At 52.6% G+C, this 17474-nt stretch overlaps 1 protein-coding gene across 5 annotated transcripts in view; it reads left to right on the top strand.

The window, feature by feature from the left end:
• Ppard (peroxisome proliferator activated receptor delta) overlaps positions 1-17474 on the top strand; it is a 70825-nt gene that overhangs the window by 39208 nt on the left and 14143 nt on the right. For 2 of the 5 annotated variants that reach the window (XM_048451192.3, XM_048451193.3), the window contains exon 3: positions 16509-16715. The exons of 1 other annotated variant lie outside the window; for it this stretch is intronic. In XM_048451192.3, the coding sequence (XP_048307149.1) occupies positions 16589-16715 (127 nt within the window). In that variant the 5' untranslated portion in view covers positions 16509-16588. Of the gene's footprint in view, positions 1-241; positions 264-10642; positions 10665-16508; positions 16716-17474 lie in introns of those variants that run through there. 2 more of the 5 variants (XM_087898386.1, XM_085679876.2) reach the window with 2 other exon arrangements.

Below are 17474 nucleotides of genomic sequence, written 5' to 3'. Positions count from 1 at the left end.
AGAAGCAGGAAGTGTCAGTGGGGAAAGGTGCACAGGCCCTCGCCAGGCAGGTTGTGGTGGGTGGGGAGATACCAGCTGCTGGTAGCCCCAGGATTTGGGTGGAGATTTTGGAGGAGGTGACCAGGAAAGAGAGCTGGGACCATTGAGTGCCGAGTGGCCCGGGACTGGGCCCCCTGGCCTTTGCTTTAGCGACCCACCACCAGCCCACAGATCTTCTCTTTCCAGTTAGCAGCAGCCCCAAGGACGTCGCTCCTGAGCTCTTGGTGAGTAGAGAGGACCCTGCCCCTGACACTCCTTGGCATTCTACTAGAGAGTCCCAGGGCGAAGTCAGGATGTGGCCTTTCTTGTCTCAGCCACCTTGTCCTGTTGCTTGTTGCCATAGCACCGAGAGTCATCTCTCCAGGCATCCCAGCTGCCTCTCCTGCACTGCCCACCCTTGCTGGCCTTCAGGGAAGCTCTTGAATGGAGGCTAAGGCCAGAGTCCTGGCAAGGAGCAGCTTGTACTGTGGGCTGGGGAAAGCTCTGGGGTTACTGTCCCTGGCTCATGGTCCCCTTGCCCGTGTTTCGGCACTCCTGAGGGAAGCAGCAGTCACGGGGTCTGTGCCACCAGTGTAAGAAACATCGGGTGGACAATTGCAGTCCCTGGTGTTCTGGGAGACCCAGCTCTGTCTTCTGGTGGGGTGGGAAGGAGCTGTGACCTACGGTGTGGTGTGTGAGGCGTGTGCTCTCTAATGTCTTGTGTTAGTGTCCTCCCTGTTTGACTTTGGCATTTCTTTGTCACATCCCCAGACCCCTCCTCCTGGCTCGGCAGCACCCCCTCCCCCCAGTGAGAACACAGATTTTCACTGGCTTGAGGGCTGCCGTGGGGAGCTCTGGGGGCTCCCATCAAATGAGGGAGGATCTGGAAGGGACATGACTGGGTTTCCACGATGCTTCTCTGGGTCACCGAGAGTCCATCTGCTTCAGTTTCCTCTCCCTCAGTTCTTTCTCCCTTCCCTCAGGGACCAGGAAGTCCTTGAGGACTTCCTGCTTTCCAGGACTCTGTTAGGCAGCCCTTCTCTGGGACCAGAAAGCTCCAGGACAGCAGACAAATAGGGACTGTTGTGTCCTGCGGCTTCCTAAGATATTTCCTGGGAGCTTAGCCATGCCTGGCCTGCCTTTAAAGGGATTACATTTGTGTGTTTGTTTATTCAGGGTCTCTGTGTGTGCCTGTGCCCATGTGAGGTGGTCAGAGGAAAGCTTGTAGGAGCAAGTCTCTTCTCTCCTTCCTCTACATCGATCCACAGGATTGATTTCAGGTCAACAGGCTTGGAAGCAAGCACTGTGCCTTTCCCATTGAGCTTTCTTGTAGGCAGAGCTTCGAGCTTTACTTCCTCACCCCGTATCAGCATACCCTATGATGTCAGCATCCCCTGTGATGTTGGCATGTCTGTAAGCGTGTCTATGTGATGTCAGCATGCCATAATGCCAAAACTTGGGAGGTAGAGACCAGAGGATCAGTTCGGTGTTGTTCTTGGTGAATTCAAAGCCAGTCTGAGCTACATGAGACTATGAGAGTTTTCCTTCCTTCCTTCCTTCCTTCCTTCCTTCCTTCCTTCCTTCCTTCCTTCCCTCCTTCCTTCCTTCCTTCCCTCCTTCCTTCCCGTCCTTCTGTTTCTGTCCTTTCATCCTTTTTGGTTTTTTGAGATAGGCTCTCACCATGTAACTCTGGCTGACCTGGAACGCTATGTAGACCAGGCTGGCTTCAAACTCACAGAGACCTATCTGCCACAGCCTCCCAAGTGCTAGGATTAAAGGTGCGCAGCACCATGTCCAGCTGACATGGGACTTCCAAAAAATTAAAAGAATGGACAGTGGTGGCACACGCCTTTAATCCCAGCACTCGGGAGGTAGAGGCAGGCGGATCTCTGTGAGTTTGAGGTCAGCCTGGTCTACAGAGTGAGTTCCAGAACAGCCAGGGCTGCACAGAGAAACCCTGTCTTGAAAAAAGAAAAAGTAGGAATGGAGAAAAGGCTCCATTAAGATCACTTATTGTCCTGCTTGCCGAGGACCCCAGTTCACACCACATCAGTCACTCGCAACCATGTTACTCTAGCTCCTGGAAATCTGATGTCTTTTTTGCCCTCTGCAGGCACCTGTACCCGTGGGCACATCACACACATGCATGCACATCATTAAAAGTAACAGAAATGCATCTTTAGAATTGCTAGATGTCTTTCTTGTCTTTCACCTGTTCCAAGCTAGGTGGATGTTAGTCCTGGCCTTCAGATGGGCAGCCTGAGTCACAGAGAGGCTCGACGGTGCCCAGGGGTGCAGAGTTTGGAAGATGGAGGTGGGGTGAGCCTATTGCAGAGCCTGCCTGCCACCAGTGCTTTCTCCTCTGTCCCGTGCTAGAGCGGGATGGGATATGAAGTGTCGCTCAGGCTTAGCGACCCTGGCCCTAGTTCCCTTCCTGCTGCCTGAACAAAATACTCCCAGGGAAAAGCACCTTTTAGGAACAGGGCTGGTTTCAGGCTACAGAACACAGGCCATCATTTTGGGGACATGAAGGCGGGAACTTGAAACGGGGGTCCACAGTCAAGAGCAGAGAGGAGATGAATGCACGTGTGCCTACTGCTTGCTGGCTTTCCCAGGAGGCCTACATGATGCCAAGTTGATGAAACTACCATAGTATCTTCTGGACTTGGAGGAAGGTTGAAGTGTGACACTCAGACCCACAGGGGTGGAGAGAGGGACGGTTTGAGACCCTCAGAACTCCAAGTATAGAACTGTAGCAGGCTGTCTTGGACCACCATCCCCCAAATCATGACAGAGACTTATTACTCATTAATGAGTGCTTGGCCTTATCTTGGGCTTGCCCCACTAGCTCATACCTTATATTAACCTCATCTGTGTTTGCCTCGGGCTTTTTCCCTTTTTTTCTGTATGTTTTACTTTTTTTGCTTCTGCGTCTAGCTGGGCCCTGGGCATCTCCCCTCCTCCCCATTCTCTCTTCTCTCATTCTTTCTTGAGCCCACATTCCCCTCCTCCTTATTCTCTCTGCCTGCCAGTCCCACCTATCCCTCTCCTGCCTAGCCATTGGCTGTTCAGCTTTTTATTAGATCAATAGGCGCCTTAGGCAGGCAAGGTGAAACAGCAGCACATCTTTATGTAAGTAACCAAACACAGCACAAACACAGCAGCACATCTCTACACAGCTAAAGTATTCTACCACAGAGAGCAGGCTTAGCACACAGCAGGCTGAGGGCTCAAAACAACCATCAGGGGCTCTGCCTGCAGCCCTAGGCCGTGGACATCACCTGGAGCAGGTTCCGGAAGGCTGCGTTCCATCGTGAAGGCACAGGGCTGGTGGAGGGGCTGACTCCCTGCTCCAGCCAGCAGTGATGGCCGCTCACCCCAGGCTCCTCGTGGGCCACCATGGGACATGTTCCCACATATAGGCTTTGTCTCCCTTACTGGAAACTTTGTGTTTGTGAGTGTGTACAGTGCCCTTGAGGCAGAAGAGGACATCAGGTCTCTTGGACCTGGAGTCACGGGTGGTTGTGAACTGCCTGAGTGGGTGTGGGACCTGCTCAGGCCCTCTGGAAGAGCAGCAAGCATGCCAATGGTTTTCCATCTCCTACTGAGAGCTTTTTAAGTCAATTTTTTTCTTAATCCTATTTTTAAATTCACATTTAGAAAATGTATTTACTTCTGTTTTCTCATCAGCACACAGACTGACAGGTTTCTTTGTATCATATTCATGCGCACTGGTTTTGATCACCTCCATCGGCTTCTCTATTTCCTGTGTTCTGTCACTGTCCTGCCCACCTCCCTCCCCTCCTCCATGGGCCCCTTTATGGTTCCCTAGCCTCTGTTTACTCTTACTGCCATAGAAATGCACATGCATAAAAGCCAGGTCCTCAGTGGGTGGTGGTGGCACTCGCCTTTAATCCCAGCACCCAGGAGGCAGAGGCAGGCGGGTCTACAGAGAGAGGTCAGGACAGCCAGGTCTTCGTAGAGAAACTGTGTCTTGAAAAAAACAAAAAATAACATAAAATCAGGTCTTGAGGTCCCGCATTGAGGGAGAGCATACAGAGTTTGTCTGTCTGGGCCTGATTTGCACCATGTAATACTTTCTGGTTACATGCACAATGACTGAATATGTGATCAAGTCCCACGCAAGACAGGGCCGAGAAAGATGGAGAGTCCATTCAGTTAGGATACAGAGTATTTTTGTAGTCTTAGAGTTCAGGGGTAGGACTGAGAGGCTGTCATGGTGTGGCTACCAGCTCCTATCTTCACAGTAGATTGGTCCTTCATCCCTGCCTGATCTACAGTCTCTCTCTAGGGCTTCCTTCCTCTCATTTGTGAGTGAAAGGTGGTAGTTGATGCTTCCTTTCAAAAGACAAACTTACCGGTTAGATCTTCATTGACTTCGTGAGTCTGGAATCTGGGCCACTCTAACCGTTGCTATAGAAAGAATGTTCACCTGGCTAACCAGAAGCCGGCTCCTTCCTAGAAAAGGGCTCAGCTGGGCATGGTGGCACACACCTTAAACCTCAGCAGTCAAGAGGCAAAGGCAGGTGGATCTCTGTGTTTTGGGGACCAGCCTGGCCTACATGGAGAGAATACTAGAAGAAAAGCCAGTTGGGGCTGGAGCAGAGGCTCATCTGACGGGGTCCTGCTCAGCTGGCGGGGTCCTGCTCAGCTGGCGGGGTCCTGCTTGGCTTCACTCTGAGTGTAAAGGTACCCGAGGTACACGAGACCCATCTCAGAAAAGAAACAGAAGTTTCTCATTGGGTCACTTCAGGTCACTTTATTGTAAAGATTAAAGCAAAAAGGGGTAGCTGAATGACAGAGTATTACTTAGCAGGTACAAGGTCCTAGATTCAAATTCCAGTAATGCAAATAATAATTAAATAAGCAAAACCAGAACCATCTTATGAGGCTAGTGGAGCTGGGTCATTTGGGAAGCTGGACTTCTGATTCCTGGAGAGGCCAGATAGCAGCCTGCGGGGAGGGGGGGGTTGGTGGGGTGTCACTTTAGCACAAATGGCTCCCTCTTGTTGTCTAGTCTGATCTGTTGGATGGAAGATCCTAGTCCAAAACACCGGCTTCCTGTGATCACCAGCGCGATCATCTGTGGCTGCTTGGCCGTGGTTTGACTCTGGCAGAGGGTAGGCGGGCTCGGTGCCAAGCTGTAGAAAGTTAGCCCTGTGCATTTGTCCCCGCAGCCTGTTCTGTCTCTTACCACCATGGTCTCTGGATTTTCCCCTCCGCCTCCCTCTTCTGAGCTGGTCTCCTGTGTACCTGGACCACCCTCAGTGGGTCTTCATTAAAAACCATCTGTTCATTCATGGCTTTATTTTCTTCTCTGAACTGAACTCTTTTTTAAATGAGAACTTTTACTCCCAGGATTGTCCCAGGTAGCCCAGTTCCCTTTGACCTTGAACCTTCTCTGAGGCTTCCAACCAGATCCAGTGCCTGCCCCGCCTTCCTCCCTCACCGCACACTGCAGGTGCTGGCTTTATCTTCTACCCTGGGAACCCAAAGCTTTGAGGCACCTGAGGGTTTGCCACCACCCGCCCTCTCTGGCCATGACGGGAATAGTACTGTCCCCTGTGGAGTAGTGCTTGAAGTTCTGCTCAGCTGACCCAGAGAGGCAGGAGCCACGGCGTCCTCGGCTTCTGGACCCTGTGTCTTCCCATATGGAGTGAGCACCAGATTTCCGTTATTCCAGCAATCCTGCATCCACGGGAGCTAGAGCAGTGGTTCTCAGACCGTGGGTCGCGACCCCTTTGGGTCCTATATCAGATATTTACATTGCGATTCATAACAGTAGCTAAATTACAGTTATGAAGTGGTTATAGTTGGGGTCATCACAGCATGAGGAACCGTATTAAAGGGTACAGCATTAGGAAGGTTGAGGCGCACTGGTCTAGGGAGAAGGGTCCAGCGAACTGGAAGACAGGCCCAGGGAGAAATGAATGTAGCGCTGCTTCAACCTGGGCAGAGAACCATGTTCTTTCTTTCTCTATTATCTTGGAGTGTCTGTGTGTGAGTACCTCAGAGGCCGGAAGAGGCACCAGAGCGGAGCTGCTTTATTCAGGGCTATTTATTGGGCAGTTGCTGTCTGTTGGTTACTTCTCGTTCTACGAGGGAGGGATTTGACGTGCACCAAATGCATGTGACCCACAGAGGTCAGAAAAAAGCATCAGCTCCCCTAGGACAGAGACTACAGCTGTGAGCTGCCCTGTGGGTACAGGGATCTGAACCCAGGTCTTCTGCGAGAGCAGCCAGTGCTCCTAATCACTGAGCCTTCGCCGCGGCCCAGGACTTCCATTCTTTAGGGACTGGACAGGTGAGTCTGTGAGTGGACAGATTCCAGAAGGTTGAGGAACTCTGCCGAGATCTAAGCAGGGAAGAATGCAAGCCCTTGAGGGTGGCTCACCGAACTGGACCTCTCAGAGAAGGCCTGAGGGAGGTGAGAGAGAGAGATAAGGCCCTGGGCAGGAGGATCTGGGCCAGCGAGGAGCCTCGTGCTGTATTGCAACAGTGGTGGCTTCAGGAGCTGAGTGAAGAGGGCCCAGCCCTGTGTCACACGCTAAGCAGGGACAATATTGTCCCCCTCAGAAAGAATTAAAAAGTAGGGTGATATGAGAGTTACCTAGCCCTGCCCGTGGGATGCAGGAACTTACTTCCATCCTCTGGCCATTTTTTTGGGCTTCCAGTGCTTGGTGTAGTTTGTATTCTGGTGAACGTCTTCATTTAAGACTATCGAGAAAGCTGGCCCAGCAGTGGTGGCGCACGCCTTTAATCCCAGCACTCGGGAGGCAGAGACAGGTGGATCTCTGTGAGTTCGAGGCCAGCCTAGTCTACAGGAGCTAGTTCTAGGACAGGCTCCAAAGCTACAGAGAAACCCTGTCTCAAAATAATATATATATATATATATATATATATACATATATATATATATATATATACCAAGAAAGCGTGTTCTTGTGGATGGATAATATATATATATATATATATATATATATGAAGAAAGCGTGTTTTTGTGGACGGAATATATACATATATATATATATATATATGACGAAAGTGTTTTGTGGACGGATAATATATATATATGAAGAAAGCGTGTTCTGTGGATGGACAACACTGCATTTCTCTGCACGCGCTCTGGTTATCTGATGTATCAGCACTGACTTTTGCTGATTTCTTAGCATTGTATATGTGGAGCCGGCACATATACTGTGTGTTTTCTTGCTCGGGGAACTGAAACGTCCATTATGGATTAATATTTCCACGCATAGCTCAAATTTGGCAGCCATTGTTTCCCTGGACAGATGTAGGTGGTCACACCACAGCAGTTCCTTGTGGCTTCCCTCTCCCCAAAGAGGGTCAGCCAGTCAGCCCTGCTCGCCTGCCCTGCCTCCCTGCTGAGTCCATCACCTGTCTCTCCACGGGTCATTTTCCTTCTCTCCCTTGGCTGGGTTCTTGTCTTCTACCCCTGACAGGCGGGATTTCCCCAGAGAGGTCATAGTGATAAAATGAAATATTGGGGGTTGTCAACGCTCAGCACTGAGTCCTGCTTGCCCAGCTCAGTGGTCTGGTTAGACGAGATGTCGGTGAAGGCCTATCTGGAACATCAAAGGCTTCCCTAGTCTTAGTGGCTTAGAAAGAAAAGTGATGGTGTCTAGACAGTACCTGGTGACCTTCGAGCCCATGGCAGGGTTGCTTAGTTCTGGAGTCCCTTGGACGTTTCACATGGAGCTGTCAGGCATGTGGCTGTCCACGTTGTAGGCGTGCGTGTACTGCACGTACTCAGCAGAGCAGAGCACGGGGAGATCGCTGAATGGTTACTTTGTTCCGTGGGGTCTCAGAGTGGGCATCAGAAGCACGAGCCCGTGTGTCAGCTACCCTTGAATAACTCAGCCTGGATCTTTCTAGGAACAGGCAGGCAGCTGCTTCCTAGACCACGCCAGACTCTGTGGTTCTTCCTCCTGTCGTCTCCTTGTCTAGTGTCCTTCAGCTTTGCGGGGCAGGGGGGGGGGGGGTAAATGCTGCCTTGCTCCTTCAAAGCCCTCCTGGGTTCCCTGCTTTCCCCAGGGTGGTGGCCCTCCCACCCCCTACCTTCCTAACCCTGGAGCCATCCCAGCTGCAGCCTCATGACCCTCCTCTGTCCCGTTGGTTCCTGTCCTTCTCTCTTTGCATCTGTTCCTGTTACTCTGGAGCCCTGTGTACCCTGTGTTTCCATCAGAGGCCTGATAAAAACCAATCTCCCACCTCCTGCCCAGGACCACAGGCTTCAGCTCCTCCGAGAGCCTTGGCCATGGGTCACAGTTGAGTGTTTGTGTCAGCTCCTTGACTCGTGCACTCATCCAGTGTTCGCTGAACAAAATGAATGACAGCAGGTGGCAGCCATTGGCAGGGACCGAGAGGAAGGCAGAGGGACAGTGAGGGTCTTAGTGGACGTAGCTCCAAGGCCCTGGTGAGTCTGGAGAGTCTCCTGCCTGGCAGCAGAGCCGCTTGGTCAGAAGCCCCCTGGACACTGAAGGTTTTTGCTTAGAACCATCGTTTGAAGAATCCCGAGTCTTCCCAAGCCTAGGCAGGTCTTCCGGGTAGCCCAGCGATGCTTCCCAGCAGCTTTCAAAATGTCTTCCCTCTTCCCACAGCATAAAAGACCCCGTGTTCCTCAAAAGAAACTTCAACACAAGAATATAATTAAGAAACGCAAGAATATAATTAAGAAAATAAGGCAAGTGTGGTGGCACATATCTTTCAGTCCTAGCAGTTAGGAGGCAGAGGCAAACTCACAGAGATCCGCCTGCCTCTGCCTCCTGAGTGCTGGGATTAAAGCTGTGTACCACCACTGCCCGGCTCTGGCTTACTTTTTTTGTTTCATTCATTCACTTGTGTGTGTGTCTGTGTCTTGTGTGTGTGCCTGTGTGTCACATGTGTACAGTTACTTTGACATTACTTCAGCATTCATGTGGAAATCAAAGGCTAAGCCATTGGAACCAAGTCTCTCCTACTGTGTAAATTCCAGGAGTTGAAGGGGCTGGGGAGATGGCTCAGAGGTTAAAAGCATTGACTGCTTTTCCAGAGGTCATGAGTTCAACTCCCAGCAACCACATGGTGGCTCACAACCATCTGTTATGAGATCTGGTGCCCTCTTCTGGCATTCAGGCATACAGGCAGACAGAACACTATAATAAATAAATAAATAAATAAATAAATAAATAAATAAATAAATAAATTCCAGGAGTTGAATTCAGATCATTAGTCTTGGTGGTGAGCACCTTCGTACATTGAGCCATCTTACCACACCCCCTCCTTGAAGACAGGGTCTCACTGTGCAGCCTAGGCTGGCCCTGCATGTGCAGCAACCCTGCCTCAGCCTCAGGGGGAATTACAGGTCCACACTACACCAAGCTTGTTGTGTTTCTGGGCTCAAGTTCTCATGGAACTCACATTTTGGAACCTTCACCATCTTGCTACGGATGGGAGTGGGCATTGCATTACCCCTGTGGTCCCAGAGTCAAGGGGCTGCTGAGAGCCAGGCCAGCCACTCCTTGCTGCTGGCAGGGGTGGGGGGCACAGGCTGGGACAGCCCACCCGCGGCCCCTGGCTTCCTGTTTCCTAGCGCAGGCATGAGCTCCCTTCCATCTGCCCTTCTGGTTGCCAGAGCCTTTCACTTTCGTCTGTTGTTCCTCTGGTACCCAGGGAAGAGGTGAATATAGGAGGGTCAGTCCCTGCCCACTGTCCTGTCTGCTTCCTGCACTCCCTGGCATTTTTTAGGGATTGACCTCAGGTACCCACTAGGGTGAATCCACCCTGGCCTTTGGTACCCTGGGGAGATGGGGTGACCTGAATTGGCAAATGGGAAGCAGTGAGTTCTATGGAGTTGCTGGCCCAGAAAACTGGGTCACTCGGTCAGCACACAGATTACTGATTGATGGGAAAGCTTGAGACAGTCATCCAGGGTCTTTCTCTTCCGGCCTCCTTCCCTGCTGGCCCCAAATCACTCTGCCTCGGTGACACCACTGACCCTCATTCCCGCTGCCGTGGGAAGGAGGAAGTGGAAGCGGGAACAACGGCAGGGGATAGGAAGTGGAGGACGGCTCAGGCCATCCCTCCGCAAAGAACCACAGTGCTGTTCTCCTCTCCAGGGCGCTTTCCTTCTGTTTTCCCTTTGCATCTCTTCCAGGTACTGTGGGGCAGAGCAGGGAGCACCCTGCAGGTCTCCTGTGGTGACCATGAGGTCGGAAGGGGACACCTGCGGAGGTCCTGGGGTCCCAGGGCTTGCACACTTTTAAATCAGAAGCCTTGCTCTGCCGAGAGTCTCCTCAGGGTCAGCAGCAGCCACAGTCCCAGTGGGTGACCCTGTACTGCACACCTACCTCAGTCACCCCCTGCTTTATGGGGTGGGGGGAGCCTGACCCGGAATTAATTTCTAAGAGGCCTCAGATATGAATGCAGGGACTTAAGGAAACTGACCCCGTGTCGTGTGCTTGGTGTGCTTATTCATTCACCAAGTACCTGTTGAACTCTCACTAAGAGGCTCTGTGCCAGGCCCTGGGAACCCACCTCAGCAGATCAGAGGTCACTCCTGGGGTGTGAGGACGTGATGAGGCCAGAGTAGGCAGGAGACCTGGCAGATTGGAGTCAGGATTGAGGTAAGCGGGATGGGTGTGTAACCCGGGAGCTGTGGGCTGGTCTGGAGGGACAGCCAGTGAGAGCCGGAGAGAGCCAGTGATCCTCCAGGGAGAGCCAGTGCCAGCCTCAGCCTCTGTGGCCTGAGTGTGATGGTGGAACAGGGGACACAGGACAGATCGGGAAGATGGGCTAGAGAGATGCAGCCACCAGAGCCTGTAGCCACCGTCAGCTGTGACTTGGTGGTTTTGTGACTGGGGCAGCCAGGAGGGTTGTGGCAGGCTCTTCTGGCAGATCAACTGAGAGAGCTTGCAGCCTCACAGGAGGCAGGGGAGTGAGGGCTCCTGACTCAGACTGAGGGGAGATTCAATTGCTCAGAGCCTGCCCCTGGGCCAGGGAGATGCTGCTTCTGGCGCATTCTTGGCCCAGCAGCACTCGGATGGCGGCTCCGTGACTAATACTTGAGCTAACCTGCCCGGACTCCACCCGTGCTCCCCTAGCCATTCTGTGACCCTGACCTAATTCCTCCCTCCCTTCTCTCTCTCCCCCGCTTCTCTCTGTGTGTGCCTATGCACTCTGTTTCCTGTTAAATGGGGACAGTAGCACCCGGTTCTTGGGGCAGTTGTGACAGTAAGGTTAGGGTCAGTAAGCATGGAGAGTGGGAGCTGGAACCACAGGGGAGGAGGCAGTGCGAAGGCCAGCCTAAGATGGGGCTTGTGGAAGAGGCCCTGGCAGCCCCTGGCATGCTGGTCAACCCCAACCACCACCACCCCTGGAGACCAAGCACACAGCCTTCTTGACCGTCAGGGAAGCTGAGCCTCTAGGAAGACCACCTGGGTCTCCTTAGCTGACCTCACTGGCAGTGGGATCCCCTGAAAGGAAGCCCAGCCCTCTCCTCAGAGAGCCTGTGGCCTCCTTCAGACCTCCCTGCCTGCCCTCCTAGTGGCTGCCTGTAAGGCCCCAGCTTGCAGAAGGGGGGGGGAGCCCTTCTGGGGGCCTTCTGTAGGCAAGGCTCCTGATCAAGGGGCGTGGCCCTAACACAGTGCTGGGAGCAGAGGGCGCTTGCCACTGTGAGCACCCTCAGGGCAGGACTGCAGAAGGGAAGTGGAGAGCAGGTTTGTGGCTGGTCAGGTGGCAGCAATCCGGGAAAAGCCAACTGAAGGCAGGGTATCAGGCAGTGTGGCCACCGGAGTAGGCAGGGCTGTCTGAAGTGGACGGCTCCTGACAGAATACAGGAGTGGTCTGCAGTATGGAGGTTAGAGCTATGCATGAATGAAGCCTAAGGAATGCGTGTGGGTTTTAGAACTACAAGCAGCTGCTCCCTAACAGCAGGATATGGGATGAGCTGCATCCAGAGCTGGTCGGCGATGTGACTGTACACAGGGCTGTCTCATTAGCTCTCAAGCTCTGACATTGTCCATCCTGTCCCCTGGTGGGTCCTCTGGGAGACACTCTCAGGGCTCTGGAACTGAGACTTCTTGCCACTTCTTCCTCTGTCCAGGGGATATCTGGGGATTGCTGCAGGGCTCACAAGGCTTGGGTGACTGCCTGTGTGTCACCCTCAGAATGCAGTCCTGAGCAGGAACCCTGTCCTCAGGTCCCCAGGACCTACAAAGAAATGCTATGTCAGTTATGTGAGAAGATGGCACTGCAGTGTCCCCTGCAAAGGGGACCCCAAATCCTCCTGATGTCCTCCCGTCCCCCTACTCACCCATCACCACACACAAGCAACAGGACTCCAAGCCAGCTCTCTTTTCCCAGTCTCATCCCACCCACCCATGGTCCCAGCCACCCCAGCAGTCCTGTTGTCTGTGTTCTGCACAGGAGCCGTAGACCGGATGGGGTCTTCCCCTCGCCCCACCCTGGCCTATCTGTCCCCACGGATCTGCAGCGTGAGGGTCTTCAGTGCTTGCTCTCTGCTCGCAGGTCCTTCCTCCCAGCATGTCTCTCCAGGCTGCTCGTGTGCCGGACACGGAGCACGGATGTGCAAGGCTATGGGAAGTTTCTTTTATTCAGAGACTCTCAGGAGGCCACTGCATGTGTCATTGCTAGGATCATGTCCGGTACAACTGCAGCGAGCAGGGATGTTCTGGACACATAGATGACCTTGAGAAGGCTCAGCGTAGCCGAAAAAACGAGGGGACTCGGAAGACGAGCGGGACTGACACCTGGCTGCTCTGTAGTGAACCTCGTGCAGGGGGGAGTCAGCACTTCTGAGCATGCCCAGGCTCTTGTCATTTTCTATGTTTAAGACTAGAGGTGATGGTGGTGGCACATGCCTTTAATCCCAGCACTCGGGAGGCAAAGGCAGGCAGCTCTCTGTGATTTTGAGGCCACCTTGATCTACAGAGCTAGTTCTAGGACAGCCAGGGCTGTGGCACAGAGAAACCCTGTCTCAAAAAATCAAAACCAAAAAAAAAAAAAAAAAAAAAAGAAAAGAAAAGACTTGGGGGTGAGGGATCAGGCATTGGTCCTTAAGAGTTGTTTACACCAAACAAGCTTCTCTCCCTGCAGAGCAGTTGAGCGGGTGAAGTGCCAGGGACAGTTCAGTAGGGTGGTGGAGATAGAGCCAGAAGCACACTCAGCTCTGGGAATGGGCGCCAGGGCTGTGCCATGGGTGCCCAGTTGCCCATTTGCCCCACTTTTCAGGAAAATCACATTTTACGTTTTTGTTTTATGTGTGTAGCTATTTTGCCTGCGTGTGTGTCTGTCCACACATGTGAGCTCTGCCATGGAGGACAGAAGGTGCCGGAGCCCCTGGAACTGGAGTTACAGACAGCTGTGAGCTGCCGTGAGTGCTGAGAGCTAACTAAGCCTGGGTCCTCTGTAAGAACAGCAGAGCGCTCAGCCCCCAGGCTGACCTGGAACATCCAGTCTCCAGGCTCCACACAGCTAGCTTGCTTTAAAAGCTTTAAAACAATCAAAGCATTTGAAGTCAGTGTCCCGCTAGAGAAAAGCCCTGCAGAAGTGCCATGTTCGCGTGCCCCTCCCCCAGCTTCCTCACGTAATGTCTCAGATGGACAGACATCTCTAGCTGAAATGGCTCCATCAAGCTGTGTCTTCCTTCTGTCCAGGTTCTGTCCAGGACCCCTCATCGCTTTTAGTTATCCCCACGATGCCTTCCTCGTCTTTCTCCGTCAGCAAGCTAGAGATTATTATTATCACACTTGTGTGTGTGTGTGTGTAACATGCATATCACTGCTCACCAGCAGAAGCCATTTCTCCTCCTCCTTCTCCAGGGATCCAGCTAGCAGACTTGGCAGCGAGTTCCTTTGGTTACTAAGCCATCTCCCAACCCCCAAGTTAAGGCTTCATGAGCCTCCCTGGCCATGGGGTCCTGGTTTGGAAGTTTGTCACTCTGTTGGTTGTCATTTGAATGTTATGATTATTATCTCTAGCTGACTTCTGGAAACTAGAGACTCGAGAGTTGGAGACTGTGTTCCTTCTTCACGTTATTGTCAGTTTTGCCTTCTTATTTTACCCTCATTCTAACTATTGTAGAACAGACAGCTGTGGTATTAGGTTTCTGTCTGTCTTTCTGACCAAGATATTCAAGAGAACACGTTAAAGCAGGGATTCCTTATTTTGACTCACAGTTTCAAAGGGCTCATTCCTTCGTGGTGGGGAGGCACAGTTCACATCATGGTGGCCGGAGTGGGAGTGGGAGGCCAGGATGGACGGCTGTTTGGACTGGCGCTCTCTTCCCCTATCCCATCCTGGCCGGCTCTGATCCACAAATTGTTTACCAGTGGATGCTTCCATGCCAGTCCATAGCCATTCTGTCTGTGGCTGTCGGAGCCCTCCTAAGATGCCCCCACCCCAGTCAGACCACGGGAGGATAGCTAGACTAACACTCCATCACTCCACTTATGGGGGTACAGCCATAGACAGTCTTCAAGCAGGGCTCCTGGGTGAAGTATGTGCCCTCGTCCTCATATATGTGAGGGCTAAGCTGGATACAGACATGGACCTCACCAATAAATATTTAATAAAGCTTGCTTCAGATGTGGCTCAAAAGTTATGGTAATGGTCTTATTCTCGCCGTGTGGGATTAGTAATACATGGGTCCAGTTGCCCTCCACAGACGGTGCCGTCTCACATGATCACATGATCACTGCAGAGTGCCTTCTTGTTTGGGGGGCTATTTTTGTCGCTTCTCAGCACCCAGGATTACACTTGCCCAGTCCCCACCATGAATCCACATCCTTCATGGTGTTACACACCTTTAATTATATTATGTAGCCCTGGCTCCCTTAGAACTCTGTGTAGACAAGGCTGGTCTCCTATGTTGTGGTTAGAGGCATAGCCACAGTACCTGGCTTGGATTGCTAGACTTTAGGAATTTCTGAGCTGTTTTAGGGAATTTAGCACTTGGATAAAAGTTGGAAGTATTTTTCACTATTGTCTGATCGATTCATTAGGTTTGGTTTGGTTTGTTGCCTAGACTTTTGGTGCTCTGTCCTCCGCTCCAGACCACAAGCTGCTCTCTGCAGGGCTGGGGACCAGTCTGTCTTACCTTAAGTTCCCTCTACCTATGTAGAACTTTTATACTTTTATATAATTAAATTTGTTAATCTTTTACCTGTAATCTTGTCACCCATAAAGCTTTTATGGGTTTATTGTCAGGCCTACATCTTATTAACTGTGAGATGCCGTCATTTCTTGTACTTTATGAGGGTTTTGTTGTTTTGGTAGGGTTTCCTGTAGCCTAGGCTGGCCTCAAACTCTCTGGGTAGCTGGGGATAACCCTGACCTTCTGACCCTTCTGCCTTCTCCTCCTGAGTGCTGAGGTTATAGATGTGCACCAGCAGAGCTGGTTAAAGGATGCTGAGGATCAAACCCAGAGGCTGTGTGCACTCGCAAGCACTCTCTCTCCCACTGAGCTGCATCCCTGCCCTAGCTCACATACCCTTGCTTTAACTGTTATCTCTGGGACATTTGTCTCCATGAAGATGTGGGGCCAGCTTCCACGTTAGTGCTTTATCAATTGTTCTCACAGCTGACCAAAAACTTCTTATCCTCGTGTGTGTGCGTGTGTGTCTGTGTGTGTCTGTGTCCTCTGATGAGATGCTTACACTCTTCCTGTGGCTGTCGCTACGTCAGCCCTCTACCACCCAGACTTGCGGGCTGCATATGCAGAGGCCCAGAGTACAGCCTCTGAGAGGCTGCCATGCAGTCCAGGCAGGGGAAGGCCTCAGGGTGACTGGATGGAGTTGAGTGTGAGGAGGGAGGAATACGGGGCATGGGGGTGCTTTGCTGGGCACCCAGGCAGGTGCACACCTTTAATCCCATGCTTAGGGGGCAGAGACAGGCGGATCTTCTTAAGTTCTAAGCCAGCCTAGTCCACAAAGGGACTATTTCAGGATAGCCAGGGCTATATAAAGAGACCTATTTCACAAAACAAAAAATAAATAGTACACACATACAGAAGTTTAAACTGTTTTCCACAGTGGCTCTGGACAGCTGCATTCTTAGCCACGGTGCTAAGGGAAGCAAGTAAAGGTGGCACACAGAGTGGTACAGAGTGGCACCGTATCTAGTTAATGAGAACAGCTCTCAGTCCTGCCAACCTGCCCAAGAGCCAGATGACACTGGCAGGAGGGCAGGGGACTCGGCAGTGTGAGAAGAGAGACCTCTGGAGGTGGTGGCTCACACCTGTACTCCCGCACGTGAGAGGCAGAAGGGTCAGGAGTTGGTCGTCTTTGGCTGCATAGCCAGTTCAGTCCATCTGAAAGCTCTTCCGGGACTGAGGAGGGCCCTGGAGCAGCATTGCCGTGTGACAGTGGCCCTGTAGTGTGCCTGCGTCTACTATGCTACCTCCTGTGGGCACTGCCTCTCCCCTGACCTCTTCTCTCTTCCCTGCCCAGGCGGTCCATCTGCGCTCAGACCCAGATGGTGCCAGAGCTATGACCCGGCCTGCAGGCGCCACGCCGAGTGGGGGTCAGTCATGGAGCAGCCACAGGAGGAGGCCCCTGAGGCCCGGGAAGAGGAGAAAGAGGAAGTGGCCACGACTGAAGGAGCCTCAGAGCTCAACGGGGGACCAGGGCACGTTCTTCCTTCCGGCAGCTGCACAGGTGCGGAGGAGACTGAGGGCCTGAGGGGCCAGGCGGGCCGGGTAGAGGTCCAGGCTTCCGTGGGCAGCTTGGGCTGGGGTACTGAGGAGTGGAGTGAAGTGATTAATGCCAGCATCCTGGGTCCTGCCGTGCCTCTCACCAGCCCTTCTGGAAACAGACGGGATGGTAGGCCAAGTGGATGTGAGCTTTGGTGAGACGGGAGAGTATGTGTAGGACATGTTGTCATCTTGTCACTGCCCCACCCCCTTCCCCAGCAACACCGGCAGCAGGCTTTGGTGAAGGGGCTGAACCCAGAGCTGTGTGTAACCCAGGCAGGCCCTCTAGCTCTGAGCTGCATCCCTAGTTCCGACTGCACCGGAACATGAGGCATGCCTGCAGCTGTCATAGACCACTTGATCCGGGAGACCTGCTACTAAGTCTGTGTGTCTCCATTCTGAGTGTGCATGCCAAGTGGTTTGGAGGGGTGGCTATGACTTGGGCCACTTGCATCAGGTTTCAGCTGACTCTTTCCACTTGCTGGGTCACTTCATTGACCCTCCCTCCGTTGATGGCAGTGGTGACAGTGTTCTCTGGTGGCCAGCACAGCCCTGACAGCTGTCTCATCCACACAATACCGTGTCCAGCTTGCACACCGTGCCCCTCAGCCCTGGCTTTCCCTGCTTGCTGAGGCCTCTCCACTGTCCCCACACAGCCTCTCCCTGGGTGTCTTGGGCCTGTCCATCCATCCTGATGATCCCAGGTCCTGCCCTCAGAGCCTTT

Source organism: Myodes glareolus, chromosome 18 (assembly GCF_982192425.1).
Source record: "Myodes glareolus chromosome 18, mMyoGla1.1, whole genome shotgun sequence".
Classification (NCBI taxonomy): domain Eukaryota; kingdom Metazoa; phylum Chordata; class Mammalia; order Rodentia; family Cricetidae; genus Myodes; species Myodes glareolus.
The sequence above is the reverse complement of the archived record's forward strand: the minus strand, read 5'-3'. Positions and strand labels throughout refer to the sequence as shown.